This window comes from Xenopus laevis, chromosome 3S (genome assembly GCF_017654675.1).
Source record: "Xenopus laevis strain J_2021 chromosome 3S, Xenopus_laevis_v10.1, whole genome shotgun sequence".
NCBI classification, from domain to species: Eukaryota; Metazoa; Chordata; class Amphibia; order Anura; family Pipidae; genus Xenopus; species Xenopus laevis.
The window spans coordinates 44746639-44763615 of record NC_054376.1 but is presented as its reverse complement, the minus strand read 5'-3'; the positions used below and the strand labels follow the sequence as shown (position 1 = coordinate 44763615).

General features: G+C 39.3%; 1 protein-coding gene across 5 annotated transcripts in view; it reads left to right on the top strand.

The window, feature by feature from the left end:
- The first annotated feature begins 319 nt into the window (after positions 1-319).
- Positions 320-16977, top strand: part of mfge8.S (milk fat globule-EGF factor 8 protein S homeolog) — a 40780-nt gene continuing 24122 nt past the window's right edge. For 4 of the 5 annotated variants that reach the window (XM_018254322.2, XM_018254324.2, XM_018254323.2 and 1 more), the window contains exons 1-4: positions 320-632; positions 11169-11291; positions 12718-12849; positions 13966-14079. In XM_018254322.2, the coding sequence (XP_018109811.1) occupies positions 545-632; positions 11169-11291; positions 12718-12849; positions 13966-14079 (457 nt within the window). In that variant the 5' untranslated portion in view covers positions 320-544. 5 annotated transcript variants of the gene reach the window in all.

Below are 16977 nucleotides of genomic sequence, written 5' to 3'. Positions count from 1 at the left end.
TTAGTAACTAAAACCCCCTATTTTTGAAACAACATGCACTTACATGAATACTAATGGAATGGATACTAAAAAAAAAATCCCCACAACCATTATTTATTTTTTGTGAATGATTTTTCAGAGTCTGCTTGTAGGCTATTCATTGTGCGAGGAAAAGTACTACCCTTCCGGAATGACATAAACTGCTCATACGGTTGCCATATCCGCTGATAATACTGGGAATTCCTGCGGTGTCCCGGTTGCCCCAACCTCAATAAGGCATCATGTGCTGTGTAACTTTCTATATACACGCGCTGCCCAGTTTGTACAGACACAACAAATCCTCCCACCGGTGTCCCTCCCTGTTCTGTATCCAAAGCACAGCTGACTTTGCCTCCTCTTCTCTTCCCATTGGCGGAGCTGCGGAGTCACGTGCTCGGGTAATCTGCATTCACAGGCTCAGCGAGTAACAAATCTTCCTGGGACCGCCGAACTCCAAAGAGCAGTAGGGGAACAAACCATTCTCGTCCTTGTGGGAATACGAATACCAGGCAGTGGCCCGACCTGAATGGTGACAATGGATGGCTCCGTCTGTGCTCTTCCTACACTTGTTACTTTCACCCTCCTGACTTCCGGGCTGGGGCTGGCTCTGGCAGGTAAGGGCAGATCTGGTCACTGTTATTTTTAGAAATACTCGGGGCAGTCATGGGACTGATCCATTAAAGGGTGTCGCAGAGAAGCTGTGCTGTATGGCAGCCCCGGCTGCTGATTCATCAGAACGCCTTGTTTGTGGAGCAGTGTATCATATATATATTTACTTACTAAAGGCTTTGTATGATTAAACATGTCATGGTGATGACTCATTATACATAACATACCCACATCTGATGTGCTGCACTTTCTAAACCTGCTTATAGGGATGCTTTTCCTACTGTATCTTAATTAACAAGTCATTTTATTACTTCTTGCTTGTAAGTGCTCTAGCTGTGCCCTATTCTGTAGTATATGCCTAGGTACCTACAAAGTCTTATTCTTCCATTTTCCAATTGAAAAATATACTATATATATATATATATATATATATATCAAATTGAACACAGAACCATAAGGGAATTAAGAAGCCAGTGTGCCAGTCTGTGAAAATCAAATAGTTACTGCAGAAATTGACAGCCCTCCAAGTATAATTTTACAACAAATCAAATAGTCAAAAAAGTGGAGGTTTATTTGAGGTCCAACGTTTTTGGTTCCATACAGGAATCTTCCCTTGACGAAGGTTCCTGTACAGAACCGAAACGTTGGACCTCAAATAAACCTCCACTTTTTTGACTATTTGATTTGTTGTAAATTCTGCAGTAACTATATATAGATATAGAAAAAAAAGCACTCCTTCATATAATGGTATATATATAATGGTAGATATAATGTTACCAGCAAATTCCTAGGACTACAATTCCCAGCATCCACAGGCAATCATCAGTTATTGGGTTTGCTAGGCATGGTAGTTAAATATTAGCTATGGTAGTTAAACAGTAGCTGAAGGGCTACATGCTGGGCAATCCTAATAAGGGCTCTGCCTCCTGAACATAAAGAAAATTCTTTGATGACAGAATGGCTGGATGAGTATAGTTACAAGCAGTATTTATTAGTGTCTGGATGGTGTTGCCCTGGGAATGCAAGTGTCTGACATCTAATGGGAGCAGTGCTAGGGTGAGATGGTGCTTGAGACAATCCAGCCTTTAGCAGCAGGAAGCAAGTAGAGACTTGATGTTCTATTCCATTCCTTAGTGTTACAGCTGCAGTTTAGAAAAAATGCTGATAAAATATGTTTGTAATAGCTTTGGCCCGTGTTAGTTGTCAGAGAAACAGTTTGTTTAATTAATATGAGCTTGCTATACCACATGCAGCTTTTTCTGTTTTTGGCTGCTGTCTAGACAGCTGTAATGTGTTTTTTTTTTTCTATTGTAATTGGTTTACTTGTTCTCTTAGGCTACATTGGGCGTTTTCTCTGGTGTCAGGAAAAAAAAACCCCAGCAAATCTGCTCAAAAACTCTTGTGTGAATTTTCTGGCCAAAATCCTCACTGTGTGTGTACAGTAATGGGGATTACACCCCTGTCTCTGCACTCATAATCAAGGTTATAGGGGGGATGCCAGCAGAGAAACTGCTTGGGGATGTTAGGGGTCTGTCCCCCTATTTACTCCACCCTTTCACTTCCCCCATTTACTTCTATGGCAATTGCTGATGAAATTGCTTATTGACTATTTCTTGTTTTTCTTTGTGAACTGCCATGATTCCAAACTACAGTAGCCTGACAAGCAGTTGCACCTCAACCTTTTCTCAGCATCCGGTGATATTACTGGAACTTGTCTATCTGTCCGAACTGGCACAAGTTAGTGTGAATGCAGCATTGCTACAGCTATAAGGGACCCTACCAAGCATTATAGACGTAATTTAAAGATACTCCTTCTGGGTCTGGCCTAAGGCACACACAGGAGGTTAGCTAATTTCAAAATTAGTGTAGGCAGGAAAAGAACCAGACTTTCCTGCCTTCATTTCCAGTTCAGTCACTTTCTATTGTTCTGTGTAAGGCAATGTTTATTGGTAAAACAAGCAAATTTCTTGGCTTTTTCAAGTAAGAGGACATGTTTGTGTTTCACCCTGAATTGCCAGAATTCAGCTTTGGGACTATGGAACACATGGCATTTTGATCAGAATGTCAGGGATAGCCAAAAGGAAAAGGGTGCCTTTTTGTGACAGCCGCCTGCTAACTGCGACTTTCAATGATTCCCATCAGGAACTGTCCTGCAGCAGTCCCTACTAATTCAATTCCTAATACTGATTAGGCCAGAAAGTACCAGAAATCTATTGATACGTTTTCTGAATTTGATTTCACCCACCCTGTCTGTGTTGTGTGCTAAAAGCAGCAAATGGCAAAATTGCAGGACTTTTAACACCAGTGTTAGGGTTCAAACACACGGGCAGTTTCGGGGATATTTAGTCGCCTGGCGACTAAATCTCCCCGAATCTGCCTGTGTGCTTAAACCCTTAAAGTGGAGAGCATCAGTGTGATGATGGTGGGTGATCGTTGTACAGATGTACACCCTGGGTTCTTCAGTCAGTACAACTCACCTATAGCTTTAGGGACAACATTCTGTGCTACATAGTGGTAACACATAGGGGCCCATTCACCAAGCTCGAGTGAAGGATTCGAAGTAAAAAAACGTCGAATTTTGAAGTGTTTTTTGGGCTACTTCAACCATCGAATGGGCTACTTCGATCTGTGACTACGACTTCGAATCGCAGGATTCGAACTAAAAATCGTTCGACTATTCGATAGTCGAAGTACTGTCTCTTTAAGAAAAAAATTCGACCCCCTAGTTCGCCACCTAAAAGCTACCGAACCCAATGTTAGCCTATGGGGAAGGTCCCCATAGGCTTGTCTAACTTTTTTTGGTCGAAGGATAATCCTTCGATCGTTGGATTAAAATCCTTCGAATCGTTCGATATTCGAAGTCGAAGGATTTTAATTCCCAGTCGAATATCGAGGTTTAATTAACCCTCGATATTCGACCCTTGATGAATTTGCCCCATAGAGTCAGCACAGTGAGTGGAACATGGGTAATAATTTTTTTCACTGCTATTTATATGTAACGCAAACACATTTTTTTTCTCAGAGCTTTAAAGAGATTATACATCATTTACAATAGCCCCTTCCCCCATGGAGCTTACTCCAGTGTAGCTGGATTCCATTTGAAAATTAAAGGTGTTTTAAGGCCTTTTATATACCAAACAAAAGTAATAAACTATTGCACAACACAAAACTAGAATGGACGGGCTTTAATGTATTGTGTTTTGTAGAATTCCTTTCCATCTTTGGTTACTCTTATAATGCTGCTAGCTAGCAGGTCTGAAGGTCTGCATGAACTGAATAGAACGGTCTCATGGGTGCTGCTTAATGAATGCAATGAAATTGCTACATTAGTTGATGCATTTCTCAGCAGTGAGACATTGACAACTATTGTATCCATTAACAGCTGCCTTTAAAGGAACAGTAACGCTAAAAAATCTGTTTCTAATATTGAAGTTTCATTTTTTACCTTGTAAAGGGGCAGGCCCGGACTGAGAGTTAAAATAGGCCCTGGCATTTCAGGTACACAGAGGTCCAATGAGCATACACAGAGGCCCAAACAGCCCACTAAATACTGACTTTCTATGGCACCTTAAAGCAGCCCCACTGGCATTTGCCAGAACCCACAGATTGCCAGTCCGGGCCTGGGGGGGGGGAATCACCAAATCTGTTTAAATTGATATATTTAGTTGATATATTTGTTTTCTTTAGCCCTCCTGAGCAGAATCCCTGATTTTCATTAAAGCCAGCTGTTAGAATTGATACAGTAGTTGCTAATATTCCACATAAACTGCTGAGAAATGTATCAACTAATTGTAGCAGATTGTAACCGTTCAGAGTCTGCTCCTGGATCACTGAGCTGCCAGACTGAAACACTAGAGACAGGAACATTAAACTTACATTTTGGGAAAAAGTTAAAAAACAAAAGATAGCAATTGAATAAAGTCTTTGTTTATGGTGAACAATCTGAAAACAACTAAACTGAAAAAAAAGTGTTTGGAAGGTGAACAACCCCTTTAAAGTAATGAAAATATAATGTACTCTTGTGCTGCGCTGGTAAAACTGGTGTGTTTGCTTCAGAAACTCTAGTATAGTTTTATATAAATGAGCCATGGGGGCAGCCATTCAAAGCTGAAGAAGGAGAAAAGACACAGGATACACAACAGATAAGCTCTGTAGGATACAATGGGATCTTCAAAACGTATCTGTTATCTGCTTTGTATCCAGTGATTGAATGGCTGCCCCGTGGCTACACAGCCGCTTAACTATTGTAGAGTTTCTGTAGCAAATACACCCGTTTTACTAGTGCAGGGCAACACTATAATATATTGTTATTCCTTTAAAACACTTTCATTTTTTGGTGTTGCTGTTTCTTTAATGAAACTTAGGGACTGTGCTCTAAGCAGGGCCAAATATAAGAAATGTATCAAATAATTTATCAAATAAGAACATTTTACACAGTAGCACATTATGAAGAAGTTTAAGCTCTAAGGTTAAGGGGCGATTCCCAGTATTCTGGTTTATAAAGACACTCAATTATCACTTATGCAATTGTCCTCAGATGACTGATCTCTAGGTGAATGGGTGAGAATATAACCCTGTATATTTGCTCATTTGGCTTTGCCCCTTTCTATCTCTCTGCTATGGGTTAGGAACCCAGTGGGCTCCAATTATCTATTTTAATGGGAATTCCTTCTTACAATAGAAAATAAGGTGCGTTACTGACTTTAAGTTCATTTAGGGTTGCCAAGCTGATTCATTTGTGTCACCTGATAAAAACAAATGTTAAGGAACACTGAGCCAGGGAATGTGAACTGAAAATAGATTAAGTTGTCCATGGACAATAAGGGCTGCTTGTAACATTCTAGTGGGTGGGTACAAATAGCTTTTTGCATTTCCTATGTGGACAGCCTGTATTACTGTTTGCTTCATAGGGAATAGAACTAAGCAAGGATAAAGTTGCATGCACTGTGTGGATTAGCTAGCTAAAAGAAACTAGTCTAAAAAAAAGAAAAGTTTACAAAAAAAGTGTTCAACAGAAAAACAGGTAAAAGAAGGCACAGGAAAACATAGGAACATTTTGAGGAACATCAACAGAAAGGGGACATATGGGGTGGTGGAACTGGAAAAAAACAACCAGATATGATTTAAATAAAGAGGGAAAATTGTCACAGATGCCATCAGAGGGTGAGGTGGTGATCTACTCTAAAATTATGTGCATGAAATATCCAAACACAAGCCTTTCCAGCATTTTGGAAGCAAAATGTAGTAGAGGAACTGGACAGTAGCTTGTAGGGTTGCTGTTATAGTTGGAGTGGTGGGGGTTGAGGATGGAAGCAATTGGTGCTCGTTTGACTCAGGATGGAAAAGTACCTGAACACACCAAATAGTTAAATAGATTAAGGTTGCCATATGTGGGCTGTTAAAAGCTGCCAAATCGGTCCTTCCAGACCAAGTTGGCAATTTAATGGGGCCTTCCGACAGGCCTGTCTGAAAACGGAGCGGTTTAAAAATCCCACCGGGGCTCAGACCACAACAACTTATTGATGCAGTCCCTCCCCAATGACCTGCATTCCTTTGTTGTGATCCCCTGGGCCAAATGACCTCAAGGAAAAGTTCTGTTGGTTTTGTGACTTTCTCAAACAAGTGGATGTTTAAATGTATGGCCAGCTATAATGTAGAAAAGAAGAGTCACCTCGCACACCCTGGCCTTCAGGAACTCTGCCAGGTGCTCAAATACCAGGAGGGATCGGCACCCTCCTCAACCAATAGTAAGGAAAGAAAGGCAATGGCACACTGGGCACGATCAAGCAGGGAAAACCCTTGCAAAGATTTATTTGCACACGATGCAACGTTTCGGGGTGGTCCCCTTTGTCAAGCATGCTTGACAAAGGGGACCACCCCGAAACGTTGCATCGTGTGCAAATAAATCTTCGCAAGGGTTTTCCCTGCTTGATCGTGCCCAGTGTGCCATTGCCTTTCTTTCCAGCTATAATGTAGGGCACTCATTATTGCTCTTACTTGGGGAATAATGTGTTTTGTTTTTTTTACATGCTTTATATATAAGGTTTCATGTAGAGCTTAGTTAGCCTATTCGTGAATTTTTTGTGGCTGTTTTATTTCCGTTTGGACTGATTATTTAGCATTTCTAAGCATTTTATAATCAAAGCTGCTTTTGTATGTAAATATTTTGCTAAATATAATTAATTGAAGGTGCAGTGGTGTTGAGACCTTCCAAAACAGATGATGACTAGATATTATCAGATCTAGACTAGAATATCTCTGGGATAAAACAATAAAGACACTTACTTGACTGGAATGTCACAATTGCTTTACTTTAAACATATAGGACCCCATAAATCTCTACACACAAAACAGCACAGTTCGTAAAGATAATTTAAATTACAGTATTGTGTTTAAGAACAAAGACTTTACACTTGCAAATTATTTGCAGCTGCAAATGGCAAACAATATGTGGAATAAACTGCAACATTTTAACACCTTGGAGAAAATTTAAGGCTTGGGCCTGCTGAAATCCACAGCGCAATTTTTAGCCCCTGACTGTTAGCAGAATCCTCTTTTCTCATTCATTTCTGCAAACTCAGGCTGGGAAACAGCCCCATCTGGTATTAACCTTAGCCTGTGTCTAATAAGGGGTAGATACAGGACCTTATTTATCTCTGATCTAGGCACTGGACCCTAGTTTATCCCATTTTCAATCAGTACATGCACAGATAGTCGTGCTGTACTTGCACATGTTTCGATCACAGAAGATTGTCCAAGAAGACACTGGCACACAGAGGCTAGTAACAGCAGGGTTATACCCTTGCGTGTTTATTCTGCAAACGTGCAACGTTTCGGGGTCAGACCCCTTTGTCAAGCATAGAAAAAATGTGCAAGTGCAAGCAATTTAACACCCCTCACATAATTTTGATTGGTCAATCCCCACATTTACATACATAATTAGCGACACAAAAATTAACCCTTGAAATTCCACGTGTAAAATCACATTTGAGATACTAAAAAGTCCACAGTATAAATAGTAATGCCAGTAGTGAAAAAAATTTTATAAAATTTTTTTTTTAAAAATTCCATAGAAAAATTGGTAGAAAAATGCTGGTTTGTATTCACAAAGCCAGATACCTAATAAAAGGCAAAAATGCTTCATTTAAGACACAAAACTCCAAAAATTGATACAAAGGGAAATCCCTGAAAAATGTATAAAGTCCAGCACTGTTCCAGTCCTGTTAGTCCAGAGATTTGCAAGGCAAGATATAATGTAAGCAGTGATGTATCGGAATCAGAGACAACCTATTAAGCGCAACAATATATCCAAGTATTTGTCATATCAGCAAATTGAAGCATCATGCAACAGTGTAACAAAAACAAGGTTACAAACGGGAGGGTTAAATCTTACCCTACAGGCGAAAATAGATTCTGTCCCTGCAGGGGAATCATGCAGCATAATTATCTGAAAGAAGGTGGAAGATGCATTAGTTAAGAAATTAAAGATAACATGTCATATTGAAATCCTCGTTTAACCCTTTAGGATGCCTGGACTGAAGTAGCCAAATCCAGTAACATTCACGCTGCAATAAAAGCTTTTTAATATCAAAACCTTGTTTGTGTGTTACTTTTTCTAATATTTGCCAACGTAATTGGGATATTCTATGGCCATTAGTAAAAAAATGTTTGGCAAGCAGTGTTTCTTTTTTCGATTTCCCTTTTTCAGCCAGCTTCACTGTACCAACTTGATCAGCGGGCAAAGGCTTATAATTACGAATTGTGGATTTGTGCTCAAGAGGGAGAAGTATACAGGAATTTATAAAACCAAAAGTGACCCCTGCCAATAAACCCCCTCTGACATTATCCACACAGAACAGAGGTACATACCCCTGTAGAAACTGTGGGCACTGTAACGGTATCATCCCAGGGAAGCATGTGGTACATCCCCAATTGGGTAATAAATATGATATCAAAGGGTTTTTCACGTGTGATACCAAGGAAATTGTCTATTGTTTAAAGTGTCCCTGTGGATTGGTGTACATTGGCCAAACCAGCAGAGCGATGAAGGTGAGGCTTAATGAGCACAAATCCACAATTCGTAATTATAAGCCTTTGCCCGCTGATCAAGTTGGTACAGTGAAGCTGGCTGAAAAAGGGAAATCGAAAAAAGAAACACTGCTTGCCAAACATTTTTTTACTAATGGCCATAGAATATCCCAATTACGTTGGCAAATATTAGAAAAAGTAACACACAAACAAGGTTTTGATATTCAAAAGCTTTTATTGCAGCGTGAATGTTACTGGATTTGGCTACTTCAGTCCAGGCATCCTAAAGGGTTAAACGAGGATTTCAATATGACATGTTATCTTTAATTTCTTAACTAATGCATCTTCCACCTTCTTTCAGATAATTATGCTGCATGATTCCCCTGCAGGGACAGAATCTACTTTCGCCTGTAGGGTAAGATTTAACCCTCCCGTTTGTAACCTTGTTTTTGTTACACTGTTGCATGATGCTTCAATTTGCTGATATGACAAATACTTTGATATATTGTTGCGCTTAATAGGTTGTCTCTGATTCCGATACATCACTGCTTACATTATATCTTGCCTTGCAAATCTCTGGACTAACAGGACTGGAACAGTGCTGGACTTTATACATTTTTCAGGGATTTCCCTTTGTATCAATTTTTGGAGTTTTGTGTCTTAAATGAAGCATTTTTGCCTTTTATTAGGTATCTGGCTTTGTGAATACAAACCAGCATTTTTCTACCAATTTTTCTATGGAATTTTTTAAAAAAAATTTTTATAAATTTTTTTTCACTACTGGCATTACTATTTATACTGTGGACTTTTTAGTATCTCAAATGTGATTTTACACGTGGAATTTCAAGGGTTAATTTTTGTGTCGCTAATTATGTATGTAAATGTGGGGATTGACCAATCAAAATTATGTGAGGGGTGTTAAATTGCTTGCACTTGCACATTTTTTCTATGCTTGACAAAGGGGTCTGACCCCGAAACGTTGCACGTTTGCAGAATAAACACGCAAGGGTATAACCCTGCTGTTACTAGCCTCTGTGTGCCAGTGTCTTCTTGGACAATTTGCTGAGGGGGGTGCCGATCCCTCCGACACCGTGCACCAGGCGTCGAATTGCTGAAGGCCAGGGTTGTGCGAGCAGGCTACACTACATCGATCACAGAAGAGCCAGGTACCTATTATGCTCGGGACCTGGGGCTTTTCAGATAATGGATCTTTCTGTGATTTGTATCTTCATACCATACCATACTATAATATCATGTAAACATTAAATAAACCCAGTAGGCAGGTTCTGCCTCCAATAAGGATTAATTATATCATAGTTTGGATCAAGTACAAGGTACTGTTTTATCATTACAGAGAAAAAAACAAAAACAATTTTTAAAAATTTGCATTATTTGCATAAAATGGAGTCTATGGGAGACAGCCTTTCCGTAATTCAGAGCTTTCTGGATAATAGGTTAACTGATCCCATACCTGTACCTATTTCCCTTGATCTCTATTACCAGCTTTTGCAACAGTTATCTGATTGGGGGCTGATTTTGTTATAAAAATATATTGATTAAAAAAAAACATTTCTTCTGCATATCGAGATTTTTCTACAGTTTTAACATTTCGATCAATGTTTAGATTGATTAATTGATTGAATGTTTTTCCCCTAAACAACTCAGTGGCCGGAGGAGCCAAAAATGATCATATCCAATGCAAAGGACCAGCATTTCATTTAGGTCAGAATTCTGTTACTGGACAGAGGCACATTTATTAAAGGTTGAATTCATGGGAGTTTTTTTTAACTTTTTAAATTTCCAATATACTCGAAATTCAATTGGGTGGTTATTTAATAAAAAAATCGGAAATCTATATCCGAAAAAAACTCAAATGTCAGAAAGGCTAGTAACATCCAAATGGATGCCTGGACCTCTCCCCTTGAGTAATGCATGAACTCAGCAGGTTTTAGGTGGCGAATAGTTGAATTCAAATATTTAAAATGCCAGCGTTAAATCTTGAAAATGTAATTAAAACTCAAATCGAGTTTGGATAATTCACAATTCGAAATTGACAGTTTTCACCATAAAAACATTGAAAATTAAATTCTAATTTTTAATTCGACCCTTAATAAATCTGACCCTTATTCAAGAGTTGCCAAGTTAGGTTACTAAAACCATTCAATAGACCCATAATGCTGTGTAACATGAGATGGAAAAACTGATGCAAGAAATCATTTGGGAAAAGGAAATACAAGAAATGGTACTCATGTTCATCTTGCCGGCCATGTATAGAATCAACTGTGGTGTCTGTGGATCAGCCTTAAACTGTACCCTTATTGTTTGTGTTTTGTTGGTAGATGTATCCTAAACCCATTGTGGGTGAATGCTAATAATATATGTTCTCTCAAAGTGGGAGACTGCATGATGCTTTGTTTCAGTTAACATGCCGGCACTATATAAATAAAGGATGAATTAATATGAATATTTTTTTGTTGCTCTATTCTTGGTGTGTAACTATTTTTTTTTCTAAGGGGAACTTTGTGGAAAAACCCCATGCCTTAATGGAGGAACCTGTCTAAAAGATGCACCTGACAATCCTTTCTGCCTTTGCCCAGTTGGTTTAACTGGAATTGATTGCAGCATTACTGAAAAGGGTAAGTGCAATTAAACAGGCACGGTATACAGACGGGTTGGGGATTGTTCTTTTATCATCTCTTTAGGCTACGATACACAGTGTAACTTATTTGCCCAAAAATTACATTCTAAGTAGGTAATGTAGTTACAAAGTTTGCGCCATAACTTATAGCAGCCAATCACTAGGCCATATTCATTGACTACCGGATTCATTTGATTGGTGTTTGTATTAGGTTACCCTGCCAGGCACAACAATTTTATTTTTATTACATTTTGCTTTAGAAATCTCTTGGTACAGAAACTTGTGTACACCTGGAGAGGCTGCCAGACACATTCTTTAAAGTACAGTCTCCTTGGATGGACCTTAACTAATTCTAGAGGCTTCCCTTGAAATGGAATAGTAAAGCTAATAGTAAACCAGTTTCTGTCCAAATTAAAGGAGAAGGAAATGCTAAAAGTAAGCTTTATCACAATGGTGTATATAAATACACCAGTAAACTCTCAAAGTGATGCTGCTCTGAGTCCTCTGTCAAAAGAAACACATTTCTTTTCCTTTTATTGTGTACACATGGACTTCTGTATCAGACTTCCTGTTTTCAGCATAAACCTCCAGGGCAGGGCTTGAGCATGCTCAGTTTGCTCGTCCCTCCTCCCATCCCTGCTGTAATCTGAGCTCAGAGCTGTAAGTGAGCAGGGAGAGACTCAGGCAGGAAGTGTTGTCACACCAAGCTTATATGGCAGCTTCTATCCTAAACAGACAGAGACAGTGTCTAGAGCTGTTTACTCAGGTATGGTAAAGCATTCTGGAGAATAAATATAGCGTTCTAGCTTGCACTATTGTGGCTAATCTGTTGGCAGTAAATTGTCTTATAGCTTTCCTCCTCCTTTAAGGGCCATTCCCTGGGATCCTACAATTCACAGTGCACACAAACAAACCAAACATGTTAGATCGCCTAAGCCAATTAACGGACAAGGCTCTGTCTTTTGCTTTCACACTTTCTTCCCGTTATAGTTAGAGCTGCAGTATTTTTGGTCAGGTGATCTCTGAGGCAGCACAGAGAATCATGGGATGCACAACAATATAAAAAAAATAAGCACTGGTGTGTCAATTCCATTACTGTCTTTCATTCACCATATGTACTTTATATCGGTATGAGACTGTTATTACCCTGCAGTTACTTCCAGATGCAGGAAATGCTTGGCGCTTAATAAAAAGTAATGTGTTATTTTCTATTGTCTACATTTTAAAAGCTTTGCTCTGTATATATGAAACAAAATCCATAATCGGTGCTGTTCATCTGTATTCGATTAGCGTTGAATAAGTGGGAGATTATTTATAAACATAATATTTTTGCCTTTCATTAAAAAATTAATTTAGATACTTATAATAATTAGGAATTTGCATGAGTTTGTAGAAAGCTTTCCAATATTCTTTCCACTTGTTAGGTCCTTGCGATCCTAATCCATGCAAGAGCAATGGGGAATGTCACGTACTGTCTGATTCGGGGAGAGGTGACACCTTTGTACAGTACTTCTGCAAGTGCTTGCCTGGATATGAAGGACAGAACTGCGAAATCAGTAAGTGCCATTCAGTAAATAAATAAACAAACAAACAGCATTCTGCCGGCTTTCCTGCCAGGATAAGGAAGACAGAACTGCAAAATCCAAGTGTCATTCAGTAAATAAATAAGCAGCATGTCGATGGTGTGGCTCAACTTAAAGTAAGACCCAGTCTTGCGAAGTTAATTGGTATGCTAGAATGACAGTGGGGGTTGGACTGGACACTAGTGATGCGCGGACCAGCCCGAAATCCGTGGGACTTGTGCCGTGATTTGCACAGTGTTTCTGGGTTCTTTCAGTTGCTTTCAGCTCGGGAGGAGATGGTGCTGAGGGGTGAGTAACAAGTATGGGGTATTTGCCTGGGGGGGGCAGGTAGGCCAGGGGGAGGAGGGAGGGGGGCCTACACACTACACAGGGGAGGGTTTTTTCACCGTACAGGTTGACTTCTCCTTTAAGAGTTGTATAGTATCTATCTATCTATCTGTGTATCAAGAGAGACAAAACGTTGAAGAAATGTGAACGATTCTTTAAAATCCTGTCTGTTCACTATCAATTACCCAGGAATTGTGTCCTTGAAGTTTTTTTGTTTTTCTTTTTGTTTTAAATAATGCATATTAAAAATGCTCTGATATTTTGGGCTGTTTAACATATCTATCCTAAGAGAGCAAAGGTTCATTAAAAAAATTAATTCAGACGTAAACCCAGGACTTCTAGACCTTCCTAAACCCATTAATTATGTAAAGTGATTATGGTATGTGCTGGAGGCCAATGCAGGACAAGCAGATTGTACAGAACACATGACTCAAACATTCCATTTGGTATAATCAGTAAAAAAACAAGTTGGGCTGCCTCTTTGTCCTAAACTTTAGCCAATTAGAGCATTAGAATAGGCTCAAATCTAATATTAGCTGCTAGTTCCAGTAGTATAAGCAACAAAATGTTTTAATGTGCCATTCTAAAATCAAATTTGTTCATCCAAATCTGTTAAAATGGAAACCGAATGATTTAAAAATCTTTCTTATTTCGGAGGAAAGTTGAACAGAACACTGAGTTGATACCCCATTGAACCACCATACAAGATGTGACCTGTGTTACATTGTTTCATTCGCATGGTGTCTTCTTTATTTGTTTCAGATAAGAACCAGTGCTATACAAACCCCTGCAAAAATGGGGGCATCTGCAAACATCTTGGTGACGACTTTTCATGCAAATGCGCTTCACCATATATAGGGAAAATATGCAACTTCCGTAAGTATATGTTAAGATAGTATAACATTTTTAAACATAGGAGCAATTGCTTGCTTGTGCTCTGTTCCTTTAAGTGCTCTTTGTTTCATTTACCCATGAGGGTAGGTACCTATGAGAGAGAACATTGGCTGGCTTAGAACAAACCACTGGACTGTTGTCATTCACACATTAGTACCCCAAGCTGGGGCCCATCTTCTTTAAAATATTCACTGGCTTGCGGTACTTTCGTGTAAAGCACACCATCTGGTAGATATCTCCTATCCGCTACACCACCCAGGGCAGGCAAATGCTCACAACTTCTTACAGTCATATGAAAAAGTTTGGGAACCCCTCTCAGCCTGCATAATAATTTACTCCACTTTCAACAAAAAAAGATAATAGTGGTATGTCTTTCATTTCCCAGTAACATCTGAGTACTGGGGTGTTTTCTGAACAAAGATTTTTAGTGAAGCAGTATTCAGTTGTATGGAAATAAACCAAATGTGTAAAACTGGCTGTGCAAAAATTTGGTTACCCTTGTAATTTTTCTAATTTGAATGCATGTAACTGCTCAATACTGATTACTGGCAACACCAAAGTGGTTGGATTAGCTTGTTAAAGTGGACCTGTCCCCTACACATAAAAAGCTGCACAATGAAAGTCCTTTGCAAATTAAACATCCATGCCTGTTATAAAGGTATTTAAAGGGATCCTGTCATGGGAAAAAAAAGATTTTTTCAAAATGAATCAGTTAATAGTGCTGCTCCAGCAGAATTCTGCAGTGAAATCCATTTCTCAAAAGAGCAAACAGATTTTTTTATATTCAATTTTGAAATCTGACATGGGGCTAGACATGTTGTCAATTTCCCAGCTGCCCCAAGTCATGTGACTTGTGCTCTGATAAACTTCAATCACTCTTTACTGCTGTACTGCAAGTTAGAGTGATATCACCCTTCCCTTTTTCCCCCCAGCAGCCAAACAAAAGAACAATGGGAAGGTAACCAGATAGCAGCTCCCTAACACAAGATAACAGCTGCCTGGTAGATCTAAGAACAGCACTCAATAGTAAAAACCCATGTCCCACTGAGACACATTCAGTTACATTAAGAAGGAAAAACAGCAGCCTGCCAGAAAGCATTTCTCTCCTAAAGTGCAGGCACAAGTCACATGACTGGGGGCAGCTGTGAAATTGGCAAAATGTCTAGCCCCATGTCAGATTTCAAAATTGAATATAAAAAAAATCTGTTTGCTCTTTTGAGAAATGGATTTCAGTGCAGAATTCTGATGGAGTAGCATTATTAACTGATGCATTTTGAAAAACAGGTTTCCGATGACCAGATCCCTTTAAATATTTGACCTGTCAATCAAATACTATTTGATGTGCATGGGTATTACGTTCCCTATTCTGGTGCATACACAAGATTTTGGGGTGATATAAAATTTATCTTAATAACAGAGTCCACAAAATGGCTCCTGCCTGCTTGCTGTGATAGTTTAATTCTAAGACTGAAGGAAACAATATTTAAATAATAGATATAGGGGCAGATTCATTAAGGGTCGAATTTCGAAGTTAAAAATACTTCGAAATTCGACCCTCGAATTGAAATCCTTCGACTTCGAATATCGAAGGATTTAGCGCTAATCCTGCGATCGATCGATCGAAGGATTTATCATTCGATCGAACGATTAAATCCTTCGAATCGAACGATTCGAACGATTTTAATCCAACGATCGAAGGAAAATCCTTCGATCAAAAAATCACAGGCAAGCCTATGGGGACCTTCCCCATAGGCTAACATTGACTTCGGTAGGTTTTACCTGCCGAAGTAGGGGGTCGAAGTTTTTTTTAAAGGGAAAGTACTTCGACTATCGAATGGTCGAATAGTCGAACGATTTTTACTTCAAACGAATTTAACCAATTCGATGGTCGAAGTACCCAAAAAATACTTCGAAATTCGAAGTATTTTTCATTCGAATCCTTCACTCGAGCTTAGTGAATGGGCCCCATAGTGTAAGTAAAGGTTATTTTGCTCAGCTAACATGATAATAAAGAATTTGGAATTATTTCTTAGGGTGACAGGTCCCCCTAAGCCTTGAACTTCACAGGCAGGTGTGTCCAATCAGGAGAAAAGGTATTTAAGGTGGCCAATTGCATGCTGTGCTTCTGTTTGACTCTCCTCTGAAGAGTGACAGCATGGGATCCTCAAAGCAACTCTCAAAAGATCTGAAAACAAAGATTGTTCAGTATCATGGTTTAGGTGAAGGCTACAAAAAGCTATCACAGAGGTTTAAACTGTCAGTTTCAACTGTAAGGAATGTAATCAGGAAATGGAAGGCCATAGGCACAGTTGCTGTAAAACCCAGGTCTGGCAGGCCAAGAAAAATACAGCACCGCATATGTGGAGGATTGTGAGAATGGTTACAGACAACCCAAAGATCACCTCCAAAGACCTGCAAGAACATATTGCTGCAGACGGTGTATCTGTACATCGTGCAATTTGCACAAAGAACATCTGTATGGAAGGGTGATGAGAAAGAAGCCCTTTCTGCACTCACGCCACAAACAGAGTCACTTGTATGCAACAGCTCATTTAGACAAGCAACAATCATTTTGGAACAAAGTGCTTTGGACTGATGAGACAAAAATTAAGTTATATGGTCATAACAAAAAGTGCTTTGCATGGCGAAAGATGAAGACCGCATTCCAAGAAAAACACCTGCTACCAAATTTGGTGGAGGTTCCATCATGCTGTGGGGCTGTGTGGCTAGTTCAGGGACTGGGGCCCTTGTTAAAGTTGAGGGTCAGATAAATTCAACCCAATATCAACAAATTCTTCAGGATAATGTTCAAGCATCAGTCACAAGTTGAAGTTATGCAGGGGTTCGGATATTCCAACAAGACAATGACCCTAAACACAC